Here is a 22656-nt window from a genome sequence, read left to right on the forward strand (position 1 = left end):
CCAAAATTTTACTGACCAAACTTTTGAACGGTGTTTTATGTTGTTAATACATTTCTCTAGACTTGAGGTCATACTGAGTCCAAAATTTTTATCCAAATTTTTCGCACGTTAAAAAATAAATACGACCTTACGTTGTGTTGATCATGTTTACACACTGCCTCCGAAACTCTCATCCGTCATAAAAAAAATCAGATCAGGTTTGATTTTTTCTGTTTTCGCATCCGTAACAAACATTTTGATAGGAAAGGATGATGAAAATTTCGGACCCAGTGTGCAAGGAACTTAACTATTCACAGTTTATAAGTTCTTACATATTTAAAAAATATATATATATATATATAAAAAATTATTTATCAATATCTAATAGTGACTGTTCTGATGATGTAACCATTCAAATCTTGATGGATAAAATCAAATCTATGTTATTTCCCTCACATTTTTCAGGTTCACGTGACAGAAACATTTTTAAAAAGGTATTTTAGACTGTCATACTCTTTCTCAGGCAGTGAACGTGAAGCTGTCATTGGATGCGCTGCTGCAGATGCCCGGCATTCAGGTGAAGGAAACCATGAGACGGCTGGGCTCCAGTTCAGAGGACTGCACCAGGCTGTGTGCTGCCCTCAACTGTTTAAAGACTGCCTCTGAGTCAGGTGAGTGCTCTTTCCCTGAGATTCACCCAATAGTAGATATCTTCTGAATTGACTGTGACTTTATGACCTTCAGGGGAGTTTAAAGAGGACAGCGGTTGTTGGTTCTCCGAGCCCATGAGGCGGGACAGTGGCGGCTTGACACCAGTGGACCAGATTCCGTTACTAGGAGGTTCCCTGCGCCCCCACAGCCCTTCCCCTCTGGCCCGGCCCATGACCACTCCCTCCACCCCCTCCACGCCTCTCTCCACCTACCCGTACCCCCGCTACATCCTGTCGCTCGGCGAGGCTCACATTTACCACGGTTACGCAGAGAGTCTGACCGACCCCAGCCCGTATTACACCTCCCGTCCCGTCAGACTCCACGGACACACCTCGACTCCACCTATAACCCCGCCCTCCCGGAGGAGACACCGCCTCAAGCCTCCCTGCACACCTCCTCCACCGTCCCGCAAAGTTCTGCACCTCCTCCCAAACATCTCGATGACCCGCAGTAAGAGCCACGAGAGTCAGCTCGGCCACCGCATCGAAGATACACCCACTAACAAGTAGGTCTTGAGGAAACGGACCACAAAATAGAGACTTCAGAAAGGACGTTATAAACGCCTACTTTATACGTATTACATTTGATAAGTTTCTAAGGCTTAAGATTTTTTCTAAAGGTCCATTTCTAATATGTCAGGTTTTATAGGGTTAAATCACTTGAATTATCAACAAGTCATTGACTGTGTTTTCATAAGTCATGCCTGTTTCTAGCAATCTGTGTATAGCAATCTGTGATGATGTAAAAAACCAATAACGCCAACAATGTGACCACAGATATGGGCTTTTCAGCAGCTGATTCTAATATTTATAGTCCAATATATTAGTCAAAAGTTTGGACACAGTTGACAAAATTATGCCTATTGATTTTAAAACCATTTTGATCTGAACACTTAGGCTTAATAAAAATAAATATTTATATATATAAATAAATAAATAATGATATTAAATTATGCATACATACAGAATGAATTCCTTTATAAACAAATTTTAATATAATTAATTATATTAATTGTACTAAATGATGCAGTTGGACTACATAGTGATGGAAATCAGCCAACAAGTGTCCAGCATACATTTATTCATTTAGCTGACGCTTTTATCCAAAGCGACTTACAATTGCTATATATGTCAGAGGTCGCACGCCTCTGGAGCAACTAGGGGTTAAGTGTCTTGCTCAGGGACACATTGGTGTCTCACAGTGGATTCGAACCCGGGTCTCTCACACCAAAGGCATGTGTCTTATCCACTGCGCCATCACCACCCCGTTGCATACATGGAAACATCAATTTCCAAACTATATGTTATCTTATATTATATTATATCATATGACTAATGTAAAGAGAGAGAAGAAGAATACAGAGAGAGAATACATTATTTTACATGATCATTGTCATCATTATTATAAATTAATTCTTTGAGGCATAAATACATTTGGCATTGAATAAATGTTTATTTTACACAATATTTCCTCTAAATTGACAAAAATATATTTTAAAACGGGAGATGTGCATGTTCATGTTTCATGAAAAATGTACCAAGCAGGCTAAACTCGTGCAATTAACCCCAAATAAGCCAGAAATCAGCCGAATACTTGGCCTGACATTGACTGTCTTTCGTTGTTATTAGGTGTGTGAAGAAAAACAAGCTGTTTCTGAACGTCCAGATTAATGGAAACGGTTGTGAGGACTCTCCATCTCGCTCGCCCACTCTCTCCGCACGGACCCCTGGGGCAGCACCCGCCACGGCCCCGTACACTTTGCCAGGCACTCCCACACTACAGGAAGAGCACATCGGCCTGCGGAGTGAGTTCAGCAGCACAATTACAGCATTTCAAAGACATGCACGATTCTTGACTGAGCAGATCTGTAGTTCAAATAGACCAGACTGCAGTGAAGTGCCTGCTGAATGCTGATCAGACTGAGGTCACAGTTCAACCTCTCAGAGTGAAGAGGAAGCTCTCACCTGCGCTCTACACACTCAAATACTCCTGCTATCGCCGACGGTTTTCAGGGAGCGGAGTAAATGATTCAGCAGCAGCACTTTGTAAAAGCACGGCTGTTTACTGAGAGTTTGCTACTGAGTCTAGACGAGTGTTTGTTGTGTTTTGGAGGTCCAGTATATCTGGTGGTTTTGTTCTGTCTAAAAGCGTGCTGTTTAGAGATACTTAATCAATTGAAGTCTCTCATTTAAACTGTCTCTGTCTGTTCTGTCGCTCTCTAGATAATGTTACCGTCCACCGCAGCTCACCTCAGGCTCTGCGGAGAGACATCGGGCTGGCTGTCACTCACAGGTATCCCTGCTTCCTAGGCTGTCCTTTATTGAACAAAATCGGTGGAAATTATTGTTGAAATCTGTCCCAGAGACATAAAGACGTTTTTGTGTATATGTGCATTTCTAGGTTTTCTACAAAGTCATGGCTCTCCCAGACATGTCAAGTGTGCCAGAAAAACATGATCTTTGGGGTGAAATGCAAACACTGCAGGTGAGTAAAAAAAATACTTAAGGGCAAAAATCATTTTGTACCCATTTTCACTCTCATGTTGTTCCAAACCCATGTGACTTACTTTCTTCTGTTGAACATAACTGAAGATATTATGAATAATTGTTCATAACCGAACAATTTCAGGTCCCATTATTTTATTGCCTATACAGTCAAAATTAGTGGAAACTGAAACTGTTTAGTTAACAAGATTCTTCAAAATATCTAAAACATAAAATATTCTTCTTTGTTGTTCAGTGTCCAAGTCATATTTCACATTTCGAAAGGAAAAAAATCAACTTTATTACAATTTTTTTTGCAGTGTGAAATTATTTTAATGACAATTAAAAAAGAAAAGAAAAGAAATGACCAAATGTCCATTGCAGTAGTGCAAAACATATAATCATCTTTATTGTAATACAGTACTGAAAGTCATCCTGCCTGAATGCAATAAATTCATTTTTAAAATTAAAATCAGCATAAATTAAATTCAATATAGTAAACCTACCATTACTGAAAAATACTGCATACATTTACAATTATATAATATATTGCATATCATCATTTAAAATAAATACATATATATATATATATATATATATATATATATATATATATATATATATATATATATATATATATATATATATATATATATATATATATATATATAAAATTTAGTTTCATTAAATATATCTTTAATTTATAAGCTTTTTAAAGCATATATACGTACAGTATATTTAGTTTTTATAACCTGTAATTGTTCTTAACTAGTTTTGTGGGTTTCACCCAAGAAAACCACACTCATTTACCACTAATGTCTTTGTGTCCTCAGAGTAATCTATGTGAATATCACTTCTCCTCTTATCCTCTCATAGGTTAAAGTGTCACAACAAATGCTCTAAAGAAGCTCCACCCTGCAGAATCTCCTTCTTTCCCAGTAAGATTATTTTATCTGTTGCTCAGATATAAGAACATCAATAATGACAGACATGTTTTTCTAATAATTTCATGTGTCTCTCTCAGTCACAAAGATTCGTAGGACTGAGTCTGTACCCTCAGACATTAACAACCCCGTGGACCGTCCACCTGAAGCACCACAGTTCGGTACACTACCAAAGGCAATAACAAAGAAGGTACTGGTTACTGTGTGACAGAATGATATACTAGTATACAGCTTGTCCTGTTTTTGTAGTATGCAGTATATATATTCTCCAGATTATGAAAATTACGTAATTTCTTTTAATAACATCAACATCAACATAATCAATATGATTTATTTCTGGCAGGATCAACCACCGGTGCTGAATCAGCTGGACTCTAGCAGTAATCCATCCTCCACTACTTCCTCTACGCCTTCATCTCCCGCCCCCTTCCAGCAGAGCAATCCTCCAAGTATAACCCCGCCCCCTAACCCCTCCCCAAAGGGCCACCGTGACAACCGCTTCCACTTTCCAGGTAAGCACCTGTAAACACTGACGCTGCAATAAACGAACACATGAACAAATACTACACTGATTAATACATAACACACATCTGCATTAATCCCAGGTAAATATTCAGGACTCTTTATCTGCATGTAACACTGTAACTCAACACAAGGCACAATGGGACTTCATCTCTAACCCCAGATTGTCTCTCTGTCTGCTTCCTGCTTGTCTTCCTCTCTTCCTGTGTGGTAAAGCTGCATGTTATTTTCAGCACCGACAGCAGTTCATCTTCCCTGGTGAGTTAAACAAACACAGAGTCTGTTATGTTCTTCAGCCCTCATAATGACCTCCAGGATTCAGTGGGGTAAATGCAATAAACAGTTGCACCATCTGAGTGAATTAATTCTGCGTAGTTATTCATTAAATAGTGATCAAATTAACAAATTTATCAAAATATATAAATGCATTGTTAATATATAAAGTGCTATAATCAGGCATATATTCAGTCTCACATTATGTTGGTGAACAGAAAAGCCCATTGTCTTTTCTTTTTGTTGTAATACCATTTCTGTTAGTAAAAGCATATTCAAATAACTTTAGATTACACAAAAAGAACAAAAGAATGTGTAGGTGGAGTAATATAGTTAATCAATTTTGCCTTATATTTGTTGAAGTAATTAGCTACAATTTTCAGGTAAATTTGTTTAAAATTTACCTGAAAACTATATTAAAAAAACGTTTTTGTTAATTGAAATAAAGTTACTTATTTACAAACATGAATAATACAAAATGAAAATTAAATATGAATATGAAAATTAAAAATGTTGCCTTGACAACTAAGACTATATAACTAAATAGATGTAAAAAAAATATGGCAAAAGCATTTAACTGAAATGTAAATGAACATGAAAATGATAACTCAAAATATAAAACTGAAAGGTAATTTAAAATATTAATAAATACTATAATAGTACATGCTGCTAATGTTATTCTGAAAATAATTTGATGATCCATTAACACCACATTTACAGGTGTAAGAACTATAAAGTACCTCAAACGTTTCAGCAAGATAATTATTTGGATTCCTTGTCTAAAACAATGAAATTCAGAAGATTTTCAGCCATGAAATGGCTACCATAGTTATCAGCAGGTCATTTTGCCCAGTCTGCAGTGAACTGAACTGACTTTTACAAATGTATAAATCTGAACAATGCCTAAAGTTATGTGTTTTGCATGCTGGGTTTTGCACAAGTTTATATTTGTGAGATGAGCTGCACCCTGCTGGTGATCTGTGGCGCTGCATGTTACTTTGAGCAATAATAATATCAGTAATTCTGAATAGGTACAAATAGAAAAAACATGTTTACAGAATTTAACTCTTTCAAACATAATAAGCTGGTCAACATTTTCATGTCTTTCACAGATGTGTGCAGTTCCAGCCTCCTTCATTCAGATGGACTTCCAGACACAGTGTAAGTAACAGTTAAATTACTGCTCAGAAGCATAAATATACCGCTGCCTGTTCTGCATTCAGTCATAGTGACAGCTAAATGTTTAATTTTATACACAGTAACGAGATCGATCCATCAGTGGAGGAGATGCACGCAGAACAAGACGAGGAAGATGACAGAGAGGTGAGACGCTTGTGGAACTGAATTTGATTTAAAGCTGGAATACAGATATAATATAAAATCATGTATAATAGGCACAGTTTTTCCTCTGTAACCATTTACAAAGTCAGCAAGAGCGTGACGCAGAAAGTTATTCCAGCCTCAAGTAGCGCTTCCAGCACTGCTGAGAAAACTCATTGTGTTTGGTTCCTCTCGTCTAGGAACTTGAGGAAGAAGAAGAAGAGGAAATAGAAGCAGAAGAGGAAGATGTAGCAGTGGAGGAGGAAGAGGAAGAGCTGGATGATGAAGAGGAGGAGGATATGGAAGAGCTGAACCACGGCTCAGAAGGAGAGTGTGAAGGAGACGAGCTGGACGACCTGCCCAGCACGCGAGGAGGAACCCACTGGAAAGGTCCCATCTCTCGGAAGGCCAGCCAGACCAGCGTCTACCTGCAGGAGTGGGACATTCCCTTCGAGCAGCTGGATCTCGGCGAGCTCATCGGGAAGGGTCGCTGGGGTCGGGTCTATCGCGGCCGCTGGCACGGAGAGGTGGCCATCCGACTCCTCGAGATCGACGGAAACAACCAGGACCACCTGAAGCTCTTCAAGAAGGAGGTGATGAACTACAGACAGACGCGCCATGAGAACGTCGTCCTCTTCATGGGAGCTTGCATGGCTCCGCCTCATCTCGCCATCATTACCAGGTAGAGTCTCAAACATCTGAATCCATCAAGCGATCAAGAAATGGTCATTGACAAGCACGTCTTAATTTCCCCACAGCTTCTGCAAAGGCCGGACGTTGTATTCTGTCGTGAGGGACACGAAAAACACGCTGGACATCAATAAGACTCGGCAGATTGCGCAGGAGATTGTGAAGGTAGTGTTCGCGTGTTTATGGACTGTGTTTCTCAGAAACGCAAGTCATCATAGTTTGGAAGGCTTGTATGGTGGTGAAGAAAGAAAAACAATCTTTTAGTGCTTCTATGACTTTACAGGAAGAGGGAAAATACTGCAAGAACATACACTCATGCAGCAGCATTAAATAGTTTTCTGTAATGTAATACTAAGGTAATAAAAGTGTATCGTGTTATAAATGTACACTAGTGGTCAAAAGTTTGGAATAATTAAAATTTGTTAATGTTCTTGAAAGAAGTCTTGTGTTCACCAAGGCTGCGTTGTTTTATTAGAAAACCATTAAAAACAGTAACATTATGAAATAAGATTAAATTATTAAAAAACTGTTTTCTATGTGAATATATTTAAAATGTAATTTATTCTTGTGTTGGCAAAGCTGAATTTTCATCAGCCGTTAATTCAGTATTCTCTATCACATGATCCTTTAGAAATCTAAAAGTGCTGTTCTATTTATTTGGTAAAACATGTATGTGTTGAAACGGCTAATAATAAAATGTGACATTCTGTAGTTTTGTCTCATATTCATCTTTTAATCATATTTGCAAATGTCTTGACTCCATAGCCAACAGAGCAATTTTGTCCTTACTGTTCCAATAGTTATGGAGGGCACTGTGTGTGTGTGTGTGTGTATATATATATATATATATATATATATATATATATATACACACACACACACACACTGCATTTATTTGATGAAAATATCCACAGTATTGATATTTATGTATATATGTGTATGCATATGTTTGTATGTATATATATATATGTGTATATATATATATATACATACAAACATATGCATACACATATATACATAAATATCAATACTGTGGATATTTTCATCAAATAAATGCAGTCTAGGTAAGCATAAGAGACTTTAAAAAACATGAATTTGACCACAAGTGTACATTATTCTATTTAAAAAATTTAAATATGAAAAAACTTTGCTAGATAGATTTACAATGGTAATAACTGTGGAAACGGGTCTGTGAAAGTGGTGGATGTGTGCGGCTGTGTATGATTCAAATCCTACTTGTGTTTCCTGTATTTCAGGGAATGGGCTATCTTCATGCTAAGGGCATCGTTCACAAGGACCTTAAATCGAAAAACGTCTTTCATGACACAAACAAAGTAGTCATCACTGACTTTGGCCTTTTCGGGATCTCTGGAGTGGTTCAAGAGGGCCGGTACATCATTGCATTACTCTTGATAACATGGATTGTTACTGTAAATCAATGGTTTAAAGGGTCTGTTGTGTTTTTAGACGTGAAAACGAGCTGAAGCTTCCTCACGGGTGGATCTGTTATTTGGCGCCAGAAATCGTGCGTAAAATGAGTCCTGGAAACAACGAGGACAGACTTCCATTTTCTAATGCTGCTGATGTTTATGCCTTTGGGTGAGAATTATACTTGACTTCAGACAGTTCACCCCAAATAGTGCTGCGTTGACCTGCCACCTTAACTGTTCTCTTTCAGCACCATCTGGTACGAGCTGCAGGCGAGAGACTGGCCCATCACCAGTCAGCCCGTAGAGGCCACCATCTGGCAGGTGGGCAGTGGAGAGGGCATCAGGAGGGTCCTGGCAGAGATCAACTTGGGAAAAGAGGTCACGGTGAGTGCCACATGTTAAGTCTATTTATTATTTGACACATGTTCAGTGGAATGGCAGTGAAATTAAATTAAGAGTCAAACCCAGACCGTCTGGGTGAAAATTAGCTCATGTGAATAGTATAATTTAGAAATAACCGAAATATAGAGAAATGGCATAAAACTATATCAAAATGAATGTGTCATAGTTTAATGTATCTGTATATCTTGCTAACCAGTTGTAAATAATGTGAAAATAAACAAATTTGAACTAAATGAATTTCTAAGTCTAAATTCTTTTCATTTAATTTCATGGTTTAGTACTGTAGAAGTTGTTTTTAAGAGAAGCACAAAACACTGTAGAGTGCCATCTTGGTCAAATTTGGCCAAAATGAGGTATCTTAGATGTTATCCTTGTAAAAACCATCCAAAGGTCAGCTGTTTGTGCTGACTGCTTGATTCCTGTCTGTCCCACAGGAGATTCTGTCTGCCTGCTGGTCATATGACTCTCGTAATCGGCCCACGTTCACGCAGCTGGCCGACATGCTGGAGAAACTGCCCAAACTCAACCGCCGCCTGTCTCATCCTGGGCACTTCTGGAAGTCTGCAGAGTACGTATCCTAGAATCTGGCACACTGTGAAATGAGGACAAAAAGGTGGTAGAAACCTGCACAGTCTGCAGAAACGACGACAAAGATGACCTCGGAGACACCGCAATGAGTCAAATGTGCTGTTTGTTTGGTTACTTTCTGTCTGACCTTCTCTTCACAGAGTATTTTTATCTTGTTCAGTCATTATTTTTATCAGCAGCATCTGTCTAACATTCAGAAGAGCAGTGTCAGCACTTATAACAGCATAGGTAAACTTTTAAATTGGAAAAATAATCCCATAATCACAACAATTTAATTATAGCAATACATTTATTTAAAATAAATAACACACACACACATGCACAGATATATATATATATATATATATATATATATATATATATATATATATATATATATATATATATATATATATATATATATATATATAGTGGTGGTATTTAATATAAATATTAATAATTATTGGTAATGTATTAAAATAACAATAATTCTTTATACTTTAAAAAAAATAATTGTATATTATATTTATATAATTAATAACTGCAAAATAATAATAATAATTCTTACTATATTATTATTATTATTATTCATTTTTAACTATTTGAGGTTTGTCTAGTAGTGTTTGCTAGTAATGAACATTTCCGCTTTTTCTAAAACTACATACTACATATGTAGAATAGAATTATTTCTTCAGCTTGGTCAAGTTTTGGAAGATCTCTTTGTCTCTTTGCACTCTTAACTTCGTTTCAAAACATTCATTATTAATCCTGAAGGTGCAAAATTAAAATGATGGTCTCTTGGACTCTAGTCATATCTGTGATATTGTGTATATAAAGATGGTCCTTCTCATTTCACTCAGCACTGTAGCTTCCATCTTGAGAGCACATGACCAGTTAATTACTAGGTACTTTATGACAAATAAAAATGACTTGGATGCACCTTTAACAAATTCTTTCTTACTGCTAATTTCCTCTCCAACTGTAAATTCATAACTGTAGAACTATCAATTTCTTTCTCTAATCTGCCTCTTTTTCTGTTTTTGTCTATGGTTATTTCTTGTCGTTGTAGGTTGTAGCCGCGTGCCTGAAACATGAGCAATGCAAAACACAATTCCTGACTCTGCCTTGCATGCCTGCTGAAAGCCTGACCTCTTCTGGACTTACAAACTAACATCGCCTTCTCCTCCGTCTCTAACTTTCTTTGGTTCTGTGGGTGGTGGGATGGGGGACTGCTGTGGCGATGTGTAAAACGAAATGCTTTGCATTTTTTATTCATATTCCTATTATTATTTTCGGAGTGTGCGACTGATTCTCCCTTTCCACTCTAGTTCGTGACGTCACGTGACGCATTTTTCCCGCTTGATTTGCAGGATTCAGTGACACTAGGATGAAGATGTTCTCTTTCTCTCTCTCTCCCTCTCCTGTGGTCTTGGTGCCTCTTAGTCCTGTGTGACATGCGCTGATTCTGTCTCTGATTGGCTCGTCTGGTTCATGCTAACACACCTTTAGTTGTCTCTTCCTCCATGGTGTCCGATAGTAGACGTTTTGTTTCACAAATGATAAGGGTTGTCTGTGAGGGTCTAACAAAATGTGGGCCCTTTCTGAGTACAGATTGCGAAAATGAGCCAAAGAGAAGCAATGTGCGTCTTCTCACCCGACTACAGGGCCTGATTTTCCACGAAGAAGATGTTGAACGTTTGCATTAAAGTGAGATTTCGATGAACCCAGCAGAACAGTGTTCCATAAGTTGTGTAAACATGAACTCTCATGCGTGTTTGTGTGTAACGTGCGTGTTTGTAACGTTGTGTATGTGGAAGGGTGTGTGTTTGTTCTGTGAAAGACTGGACTTTGTGGTTTGGAAATATCAATGACAATGTAAAATATTTATGTATAAATATGGTTTATTTATTGTACAGTCAATGAACAGAATTCTTTTAATATTTATATGGACATTTTATATAAATCTAAATAAATAAATATATATATATATATATATATATACACTGTACATTATGACATTTTGAATAGGTACTGCTGTGCTATCCCAGATGTAAATATTCTTTATATTTTTTCATGTAAAAAACAAAACAAAACAAAAAAACATGGAAAACCTTTTTTAGAATGGGTCGATACATGTCATGTACAGTCATATTTTTGTATTGCATGTGGCTACTGTACACAATGTCTGTTCTCATCCTTGAAAGACAATAAAATGAAGCTTGTCACGTGACTGTGGTCAAATCTATACACGTTAAAATCTTAAAAGGATCTCAGAGATTTATGGTATGACGTCAGACAGAATCAAACGTGTTTATGATGATATTACAGTATAAACCTATATTAGTCAACCACTCATCTGAACATTTGGGACAAGGCAAGTTTATTTATATAGCACATTTCATACACAGTGGTAATTCAAAGTGCTTTACATAAAAGAAAGTGAACTAGTCATTAAAAATAATCACAGCAATAAAAACAGGGAATTTAAAAAATAATAAAAACAAGGAATTTTACAGTTAAGAATAGAAAATGATTACATAAAATACAGTGCAGTCGGTTCAACAAATGCACAGCTTAATAGATGAGTTTTGAGTCTGGATTTAAATGTGGCTAATGTTTTAGCACATCTGATCTCTTCTGGAAGCTGGTTCCAACTGCGGGCCGCATAATAGCTAAAAGCGGACTCCCCTTGTTTTGTGTGAACCCTTGGTGTTTCTAACTGACTTGATCCTAATGATCGAGTGGTCTGACTTAGTGGGAGCATATACAGGCTAAACAAGAGCGGTGCAAGAATTGAGCCTTGTGGGACTCCGCATGTCATGGCCGTCCACTTATGCTCTCCTATACTCACATAATAACCTCTCCCTTTTAATTATGACCTGAACCATTTGAGTGCCATCCCAGAAAGCCCGACCCAGTTATATAGGCAACAACAATTGCCTCAGACTTCCAAGCACATGAATGTATGTAATTATGACTAATGTCCCTCTCATTGAGCACAATTCTGTTTGTTGTTACAATGATGAAAAAGAATCCTGTCTTGTAGATGTAAGACTTCATTTGCGAACCCCCCCCCCCCCCAAAAAACGAGAATTCAGAATAATGGTTTCCCTCAGTGGTTATACCTGTAATGACCTATAGAGGTCAGTGTTACACTGTGTCACTGTAGAAAGTCCAACCCATAACTGGAAAAGGTGTCAGGTGTATTCACACAACTTCACCAGCACAGTGGGGCCCTTGATACCACTTATTTTCCCCCTTTAAAAATATTTTTTCTCTTTCAAAGCTGTAACTAACCATGCATTCAGAGGTTCAGGGAACTATATGTAACACTTGAGTGATGATGCAGGCCTCTCAGTGTCTGTGGAAGATAAAACCCTAATGTACTGAATATAACGAATGCTTTTTTCTTTTTATTAGATTTTTTTTTTTTTTTTAAAGATCAAGAAATATGGCCTACCATTTAAAGAACAGTGAAGTTTGCATGCTTATATCACAGAATTCAACTAAGAGAGTAAATTAACTGCCAAAAACACTCAGCATCATGCTACCAGCAGTCCATATTCTTGTGAGGTCTGCAGACTCTTGAGAAACTGTCCATTCACTGTTTCCACTGCAGAGGTTTGAGCTCCAGGGCTCTTCACAAAAGTTTTCTTTGTGTCTCGAGGCAGCTTCTAATTTCTCTGTGTCTGAGAGCGTTCACTGTTCTGCGTTGACCATGCTGTTTCCAGCATCTCTTTGAGTTTTACTCACACAGCCTGCAACAAGCTGCTCTTTCTTCTGCTCTCTCTCTCTGCCTTTCCCAAAATTAATAAATCTGTTTCCTTTACAGCATGTGACTGTAAAATGGCTAAATGCAAGAGAGATGGCCTGCTTTTAGACAGAGGGTTATTAAAACATTACTTATTTAACATTACACAAAAACTGATATTCACAAACCTCATGTATTACATTATTTATTTGTATATTGTTTAATAATAACGTTCAGAAAGTTCTAGATGAGGGATTGTTATATTTAGAGCTAATATGAACACAGTATGTTTATTTCTAAATAATTATTATTATCATATTATTTATTATCTGGTTCTCTCTCTTTATATATACATGAATATTAGTTTCAGTTTTTATCGTATAGTTTTCTTCTCCCTCAATTAATTTCACGTTCAAGATGTTTTATTGACATTGATGACTATTGATTACAATGTTGGCAAAGCATTAAAGAATAATATTGTGTGACATTAACAGAATAACGTTTCATATTAGGAATATAGAATTAAGTTTATATACAAAATATAATTCAAATAAAAATTATATATACTGTATATATATATATATATATTCTCTGTCACGCTATATATGAATATTCGTTTCAGTTTTAATTAATTTGATCTCTGACAATTAATTTTACGTCCGATAAGCTTTACTGACGCGTGACTATATAATTATAAACAAAAAAACAAAAAGAAAAGAAAAAACAAATACAATCTCTCTCTCTCGCTCGCTCTCTGCTGGCGCATGCGCATGCGCACTCGTGTTTTCTCTCATCTGCACCGCTGCTGTGCTGCTGCTGCTGCTGCTGCTTCGCTGGATCTGAGGATTCAAACTTCCGGCACTGTCATGGCGGCATGCTGCTGTTTCTGATACCGACCAGACCGAATACCGAGCCGCCCCTCGTTCGGCCCTCAGCGCGGCGCGGATCGAGGAGCGCAGGGAAAAGGCGTCCTCTCCTCCTCCACTTCATCATCATCTTCATCATCATCATCAGCGGCGGCGGAGGTGCAGGCGTGAGCGGCCATGGCGGCGCAGAAGCCCGTGGAGTGGGTCCAGGCCGTCATCACCCGATTCGACGAGCAGGTCAGAGCTTCTCTAAATCTCTCTGAACGCCTCGTCTGCACGGATGCGCAGTTACGCAGCTGTCGCAGCGCATCCGTGCAGCCTCTGTGCGCTTCATTCTGATGCTGTTGTGTTTATATCCTGTAACACCGTTAAATGCATGGGACTGGACTAGTTTAGTAGTACATGTTGCTCAGCATCCTCTACTTAACCTGGAACTACATTCTTATCAACTCAAAACCTAAACAAACCCTACTAACCTAAAATCATAGGGCAAGAGTTCATCTTAAATCAGTCCTCCTAATCACTCGACTACTGATTTTAGGGTTAGGACCTGTGTGCCTGTCAAACAGTTATTATTAAAGAAAAAAACAGAGGGCAGTGATTGAAACAATATTCTTATTGACCAATCACTGCTTTTGGATTTTAGGTTGGGATAGGGTTGCTCCTATGGGGAGTTGTCCCATCTGCCAGACCACTATGACCCCCAAGCCAAAATAAGATATCTTTCGCTTTTTTTATTTAAACCTTTAACTGCTGCAAATACGCAAATTTCTCATTAAGATGAATAAATAAATCCATAAAGTGCAGGTTTCTGAAAAATGCATTAGTTTTTTTGTGTATATTGTATTTTTAGTTTTATGTAAAAAAAAAAACACAAAAAAACCCCATAAAGAATCTGTCCGTAAAATAAATGAAAGACCGATTAAACATTCTGGATATTCAAAGCATTAAAATGACTCAAAAAGGCAATCCTTAAATAAATGAATAGTTTTGGACAAAACTTCACAAAGAGAAGTGCCTCTGTGTGCAGATATTGAGACCACTGTACCATGTGTTGCTTCTTAATTAATAATTGAATTTATTTAGTCATTTATTTTCTAGCCAGGTAGAAGGCTATGAATATTTGAATGTCTTTGGGTATCCTTGAACAGTAGGTTGATTTTTAGTGTAGAGAGTATTATGTTCGATTATAATAACTTTGAGTACAAACATCTTATAAACATCTTAAAAACAGTGTATTCACATGCATACTAAATCATAAATGTCACGTAAATGTGAATGAGCTCCAACTGTAAGTCAAGCCATTTTTGTGATGAGCAAGCTCTTTAAAATTGGATGTCTTGTCAACATACAGAGGCTATCAAGGGGTTAAAATTATGTCTATGATTGGTTGACCAAATGTTGCTCCAGGAACGTGTCCTGCTTTTGTAATTCACATCATGTGAGATGAGAGCTAGTGTTTATACTTTCACTTCATATTTTGTGTCCCACAAGTGAACCAACCTCAGAGCTGACCATTGTTTGATCTACACAGCTTCACTTTTTCATCTAAGAGCTGTGTCATCAGTTTAATATGTCTTCAGAGCTGTACTGGGTTATTAGGTTACTTCAGATGGTTTCAGTGAGGTATGTTGTGTGATGTATAGCTGAGTAGTATCTTATGCAATGATGACTCTCCCTGTTTAGTGTGGATCCTACTGGTTTAAACCTGCAGTTGGACTTATGAAACAGGTGATAAGTTAGAAATATAACCAATTGTTTACCAGACAGGCGCACACCTGTGAATGGTTAAGCTTTCATGTTTTATTTTCATCTCTTTTAAACCTGCCTGTGTTAAAGTTTCAGAAGTTTTTGACTAAAATTTGACCAGACACCAAAGAAACATTGACGGACCTAACAGAGGGAGTAATGACAGACACAAACATAGTCATTATTATATTGTTCCAAACATGTTTGGATCGTTTTGATGTCCTGTGGATCACAAAAGGCCAGTTTCTGAAGTTAAACTGGTAACACAGGAAGAATATTTCCTTTTAGGCCTCATCTACTTGAGCTAACTAAATGTATAAGCCGCTATTTCTGCCCCTCAAAGGTTCCTGAAGGTACTGCAACAACAAACATTTTTGGAAAATAAACCAGTGTTTCCACATTGAGTCTGTAGCCTGATTTCTTTTAGCAGTAAATACCAGATTTGGTGGCATACACACACTGACCAGTGTACTTGTAAGTCTGTCCAGCCAACAGTTGGAGCACAGAGGAAGCCTTGTTAAAGGGGGCCTGGTCAAGGGTGGACTGTTGGTCTGTGTCGGGATCATTGCAGTTTGATTGAAGTTCAGCAGAGATTAGGGGTGTTTTGTGATGCTAAACCTGACCTAAACTCTGGATAATCCCAAAATGGGATTACGTGCCGCCGATTGGTTTTAGCAATTTTCTGACTTGCTCTTTGAAACCGAGATTAGCCCACCAGGTGTTTAAAAAAATAAAATAAAAAAGATTTCTCATTGATTAAAGAAAAAGTTCACTATCTAAATGTTTACATCATGGGTTGCTCATATTGTGAAATATAAAGGGGAATTTTTGAAGAATATGCTAGCTGCTCTTTTGCATATAATAAAAATAAATGGCAGCTGGGGCTGTCAAGGTATAAAATGACAAAAACACCATAAAAAATTTTTTATACAATTTGTGCACTATATTCCATGTCTTATGTGAGAAACAGAATGAAATAAATGAATTCAGAGAGTTTGTCCTGTGGCTGTAAGTAAGTTCTGAACATCTTCTGAACATGTATTTGTCTGGATCTGAACACAGTCTAAATGTGTATGTTTGTTTGTTTTTAGCTTCCTGTGAAAGTCGGTGTGCAAAACACACACACTAAAATCAGCACGGAACACAATAAGGAATGTCTGATCAACATCTCCAGGTACAAATTCTCCCTGGTCATCAGTGGACTCACCAATATACTGAAGAACGTCAATAACATGGTGAGTGTTTGGTGCACAAACACAATAGACGTTTACAAATGGAGTTCATGTGTATTTTTAATATCTTATCACTTCCTTTCAAAAGTGTTCAAAGTCAGGAAGATTTAATGTTTTTGGAATAGGTCTCTTATGCTCAAACAGGCTGCATTTATTTGATTATTATAAAGATTATTAATAGTTAAAATAACAGTCTAGTCTAGTTATTAATATTGGCTATTAAATATATTGGTCGGTCCCTAGGCAAGAGCTACTGTGAGCGTTTGTTCTAGATTGTTGAAGATGGTACTTTGTGCTAGAGCTCTATGGCACATGTGCTGGCTCTCTCTCTCTTATTTTGCTATCTCTATCTCTTACAGCGGATATTTGGAGATACTGCAGAGAAGAACCTTTACCTGTCCCAGCTTATCATCATGGACACACTGGAGAAGTGCCTGGCAGGGGTGAGAGACGGCTGCAGACCATTCATTGAGCTGTCACCATTGTGCCATTATTGCCTTTTAACTTCATTTTGAAGTGAGATGCACATCTAGATGTTGATAATTCTCATAAAGAAGTCCTATAAACTCTCCTTCTGTCTCCAGCAACCAAAGGACAGCATGCGTCTGGATGAGACGATGCTCGTGAAGCAGTTATTGCCCGAGATCTGTCATTTCATCCACACGTACCGTGAGGGAAACCAGTACGCAGCCGAGCTGAAGAACTCAGCCTGTGGGGTTCTGTTCTCTCTGAGCTGCAGCAACTTCAACGCTGTCTCCAGCCGCATCTCCACCAGGTACATACGACCCCTTTGATTAGATGGAAGAAATTAACGGATTTGATCTTTCTGATTTTCTGTCTGTCTGCTTCCCTGCAGGTTGCAGGAGCTGACCATTTGCTCTGAGGATAACGTAGACGTGCACGACATCGAGCTCATCCAGTACATCAATGTGGACTGCTGTAAATTTAAACGCCTCCTGCAAGGTTTGATTGAATACTAAAGCTTTAATACTCTGAGCTGAAATAAGTTGATTTGGGGAATTCTGGAGAAAATATTAGAGGCAACAGGAAAAGTATCTATTTCTTTTAATGTGTCAAAGTCTTTTCTTTTTGCAGAAACTGTGTTTAAATTTAAAGCCTTAAAGAAGCCAGCCCAGTTGAGTGTCATCTACAATTTAGAGAAGGTAGGTGGAATTATTATTATTTATTATTATTATTATTATTAAAGCTGTGTGCCTCATATAATACAATTAAAAATTAAAATATAATAATTATTTTAATTGTATTACTTTATTTTATTATATTATTATGAAGAAATTTAGAAAATTACCCTAATAAAAATATAATTTTTATATATATATATATATATATTTCAGTTCATAGCATTTTTTGTATATAATGCTGTGATTTAATTTTCATTTGTATGTCAAGGACAGTTTCTTGTTTTTATAGATTTAAATGGTTAATTTAACATTTGTTAGTGTTTTGAATGAAATTTTCTCTACTGCCACCTAGTGATGTCTTCTCTCAGTGCAGGAAACATCTGCTGTGTGTTTTTGATTGAATTTGCAGGCGTTCTGGAACTGGGTGGAAAACTATGCTGATGAATTCACCAGGTTGTACCAGAGGCCTCAGGCGGACATGGCTGGTGCGTCCACTGAAAACCTTACTGTACCATATCAGTATTGCTTTTGAGAGGATATGTGAATCTGATCTCTCTCTCTGTGTGTGTGTGTGTGTGTGTGTGTGTGTTTCAGAGTGTGCTGAGAAGCTGTTTGATCTGGTGGATAGTTTTGCTGAGAGTACGAAGAGGAAAGTAGCCGTTTGGCCCCTGCAGATCATCCTCCTCATCCTCTGTCCTGACATCACGCAAGACATGTCCAGAGACACGTCAGATGACTCGAAAGACAACAAGGCAAGCATACACAAACTTGTGCATGTGTACTTCTCAGGATCACCTCTTGACCATATTGTTCTTAAATTATAATAACTAATGATAGACAGGTTGGATAGCTGATTAACTTTTAAATATTGTAAATACTGTGTAAAAGAAATGTATTTTTATTTAGCAATTTGTGTATCATTTGCCATTTTAAAATGGTTATTTATTTGTTTTTATTTCTCTTTTATTTATGTTTTTATTTCTTTAAGCACATTTTATGCTATAAAATAAAATGAACGAAATCATTAATATTATTAATAATGTTTCTGGAATATTTGTTTCAATTTTCATTTATTTAGAAAATGAACAGACATATGGCATTATATCCACATGATATCAGCCACTTATAAAACCCATTTGAGCCTCACTAATGTTGTAAAAACACGCACAATTTTATATATATTATTTTTATTTATTTTTTTATTTTATTTTTTTTACATTCACTGGCCACTTTATTAGGTACACCTTGCTAGTACCGGGTTGGACACCATTTTGCCTTCAGAACTGCCTTAATTCTTCATGGCATAGATTCAACAAGGTGTTACAAACATTCCTCAGAGATTTTGGTCCATATTGACATGATAGCATCACGCAGTTGCATGTGTATATATATATATATATATATATATATATATATATATATATATATATATGTATACATACACCCTTCCTCACACTCATGCTAAACTTAGACAACTACTGTACATCACACAGTTTGTACTTTATAAATAGTTTATTTCAACAACCCTCACTTTTTTTGTAAAATTAATAAAATATTCATACTATAATTACTATAAACTATAATTAGATCTCATTCTTTGAACTGTTTACAATATGTCTTCATGTGTTTCTTTTTTTCTGTAGAAACTCTTTTTGGAGAATCTGCGGAAAGCCTTGACTGGTCACAGTGGAAGCAAACAGCTGACGGAAAGCGCAGCTATTGCCTGCGTTAAACTGTGCAAAGCGTCCACATACATCAGCTGGGAGGATCACTCCGTTATCTTCCTGCTGGTGCAGTCCATCGTCATAGATCTGAAGGTATGGACAAATATGGCTCATCTTGGACCTTTTATTTAGTTTGTGACTGTTTTTTATAGTCGAGAGTAGCAGGGAATGATTAAGCAGTAGGAAGAGGAATGGAGGTGGAAAATGTTGCAAGCAGGACTCAAATCTGCATCACCCAGATTAACAAAGGAACAAATACTTAAAGAAACCCAAACCTGGTGACTCGCAGTGGCTCAAAAAATGTTTCATGTTGATGCTGTCCTCTTCATTAATGGCTGTCTCTTGGCCTCCAGGGCTTGCTGTTTAACCCAGCTAAACCGTTTTCCAGAGGCGCCGGGAGCCAGAGTGCAGACATGGACCTAATGATCGACTGTTTTGTCTCCTGTTTCAGAATCAACCCTCATAACAATCAGCAGTTTAAGGTGTGTGAACAAGTCAAGTCAAATTTATTTATATAGCTCTTTTCACTATACAAATAGTTTGTTTATAATTTCTAAATTACATGGTGACATTGAGAATTTTGAAACAATTTATACACTGTTCCAATAAAATGCACAGACTTGACCTAAATTTCTGGTTATTTTTCTGTAAGGTGTGTCTGGCTCCGTCCTCACCTCCTACCTTTCATTTCGTGCTGGTGAATTCTCTCCACCAAATCATCACTAATGTAAGAGCTTCCTGGTGTCCTTAGATCACCTCAGAGAGATAGGATGTCTGATTCACTCCCAGGGTGACCAAATGTCCTCTGTGTGTCTTCCGTCATGTTCTAGTCCCCGCTGGACTGGTGGCCGAAGATAGATACCGTGTACTGTTACTCGGGAGAGCTGCGGCTCATGTTTGCTGAGACTCTGGGGAGAGTGGTGCAGGGCTGCAGCAGTCACGCCCCCCTCCGTATGACCTCGGTGAGACGCCGCAGAACTTCTCAGATTTAAGATCACCTCTAGTGTTCATGCTGAGAATAGAATATTTGCGTACTGCACAGTTTACTGCATGCAGCCTACTATTTTTAGACATAGTATGTGAAACTGCATACAGTATGCTACAATAAATGTTGCAAACAGTCCACGACATCACTATGTTGCATAATTAATAAATATGAAACAAATATGGCCATTTAGCATTTTTAATTCAGTTTTGGTAAAAATGACTTTTTGTGATGCCTTGAGAGAGAAATAAAATCACAGATAAAAACATATCTAAATAATACGTAAACATTTAAAAATACATTGGAGGACTGTATATAAATGAAATTTATGAACAGATGAAGGGGTGAAATTGATGAAGTTTATGCACATTGTATAATATACACTTCATGAATACATAATTTATCTTCTTATAATATAGTTATACTTTTTTATTTTAAATATATAAAATCTACTATTATATCTTTATTTAAATATATATTATAACATTATTTTTATCTATATTTAATATATATTATGTATTGTTATTAAAATAAATCTCATATATTCACCTAGACTGTGTTTATTTGATCAATACTACAATAAAACTGTTATATTGTGAAATATTACAATTTAAAATAACTTTTCTATTTTAATAAATTTTATAATATAATTTATTCTTGTGATGCAAAGCTGAATTTTCAGCAGCCATTACTCAAATCCAGTCTTCAGTGTCACATGATCCTTCAGAAATTATTTTAATGTGCTGATTTGGTAAGCAAAAAGCATATATATTTATTAATGTCAATGTTAAAAACAGTTGTGCTGCTTAATATTTTTGTCTAAACAGATATGCATTTTTTCTAGATCCTTAGATAAATACAAAACTCAAAATAACAGCATTAACTTGAAATAAAAATATTTAGTAACATTATAAATGTCTTTTACTGTCACTTTCAATTAATATAAGTGCATATCTGTCTAAATAAAAAATGCTTACTGACCCCAAACTTTTTGCCCAGAGTTTTTTGTATATATTTCTATTTCTTTCTCTCTGTCTTCCTCTCAGAGTTTGACGTTTAAGGAGAAAATGAGCAGTCTGAAGTTTAAAGAGAAAACCACTGATCTGGACACCAGGAGTCACAAGTATCTGCTTTTGGCTTTGGTGAAACTCATCCATGCAGATCCCAAATTGATGCTACATGTGAGTGAAGAGGCTTAGCTTTCTTTGGCTTTATAAAGACATGCTGCTCTTCTGTACTATTAATGTCACGTGTGTGTTTGTGAATCAGAATCCAGGTAAACAGGATCTGGAAGTCCACAGCAGCACGGCAGATCTCATCACAGGCTTGGTGCAGCTTGTGCCGCTTGCAAACATGGGAGATATTTCCCAGGAGGCCATGGAGGTGAGGTCATTGTATCTCGCTGTTAATCTGGTGCCTTTAGCATGAGTTTAGATAGTCTTTAAGTTTTCAGTCATAATCTGTATCTGTCGTAGGCTCTTCTGGTACTACATCAGCCTGAAAGCATCGAGCTGTGGAACCCAGATGCTCCTATGGAAACTTTCTGGGACATCAGGTAGATCCTCAGTGGACACAACTCCAGTTAATAGGTGCTGATAGAAAAGAAGCTTTGCCCTGTTGATTGTGTATGTGTTGTCGGTTCAGTTCTCAGGTGCTGTTCTTCATCTGTAAGAAGCTGTTTGGTCATCAGCTGATCAGCAGCACTGAGATTCTGAAGTGGCTGCGAGAGATTCACATCTGCAGAAACAAATTTCTTCTCAGGAACAAAGTGAGTCTGCACTCTCACCTGCACACTGGGCACTATAGGTAAAATGTTTGCATATCCTTGACTACATATATAATTATTATTATTATATATTTTATAACAACAACAGAATTGCACACTG

The 22656-nt window shown here is 37.1% G+C and overlaps 2 protein-coding genes across 3 annotated transcripts in view; both read left to right on the forward strand.

The window, feature by feature from the left end:
- Positions 1–9335, forward strand: part of ksr1a (kinase suppressor of ras 1a) — a gene marked incomplete at both ends in the record, with an annotated part of 34733 nt that extends 25398 nt beyond the window's left edge. The window contains 17 exons of one of the 2 annotated variants that reach the window (XM_079408008.1): positions 503–650; positions 724–1195; positions 2319–2494; positions 2913–2982; positions 3091–3174; positions 4050–4111; positions 4198–4307; positions 4461–4629; positions 4856–4897; positions 6025–6073; positions 6172–6235; positions 6433–6914; positions 6991–7087; positions 8179–8312; positions 8390–8521; positions 8601–8736; positions 9189–9335. In XM_079408008.1, the coding sequence (XP_079264134.1) occupies positions 503–650; positions 724–1195; positions 2319–2494; positions 2913–2982; positions 3091–3174; positions 4050–4111; positions 4198–4307; positions 4461–4629; positions 4856–4897; positions 6025–6073; positions 6172–6235; positions 6433–6914; positions 6991–7087; positions 8179–8312; positions 8390–8521; positions 8601–8736; positions 9189–9335 (2574 nt within the window). The remainder of the gene's footprint in view (positions 1–502; positions 651–723; positions 1196–2318; positions 2495–2912; positions 2983–3090; positions 3175–4049; positions 4112–4197; positions 4308–4460; positions 4630–4855; positions 4898–6024; positions 6074–6171; positions 6236–6432; positions 6915–6990; positions 7088–8178; positions 8313–8389; positions 8522–8600; positions 8737–9188) is intronic. The other variant, XM_079408009.1, reaches the window with a different exon arrangement.
- A 4618-nt stretch (positions 9336–13953) lies between these two features.
- On the forward strand, positions 13954–22329 carry LOC306864348 (neurofibromin-like; the record flags this gene model as incomplete). The annotated part of the gene is made up of 15 exons (XM_079408332.1): positions 13954–14175; positions 16779–16922; positions 17279–17362; positions 17504–17694; positions 17776–17882; positions 18015–18082; positions 18471–18546; positions 18656–18813; positions 19705–19878; positions 20139–20267; positions 20438–20512; positions 20616–20747; positions 21817–21951; positions 22040–22153; positions 22246–22329. The coding sequence occupies exons 1-15, from the start codon at positions 14116–14118 to the stop codon at positions 22327–22329; spliced, it is 1731 nt and encodes a 576-aa protein (XP_079264458.1). The 5' UTR covers positions 13954–14115.
- Between the last annotated feature and the right edge of the window lie 327 nt (positions 22330–22656).

Source organism: Barbus barbus, assembly GCF_936440315.1.
Source record: "Barbus barbus genome assembly, chromosome: 45".
Taxonomy (NCBI): Eukaryota; Metazoa; Chordata; class Actinopteri; order Cypriniformes; family Cyprinidae; genus Barbus; species Barbus barbus.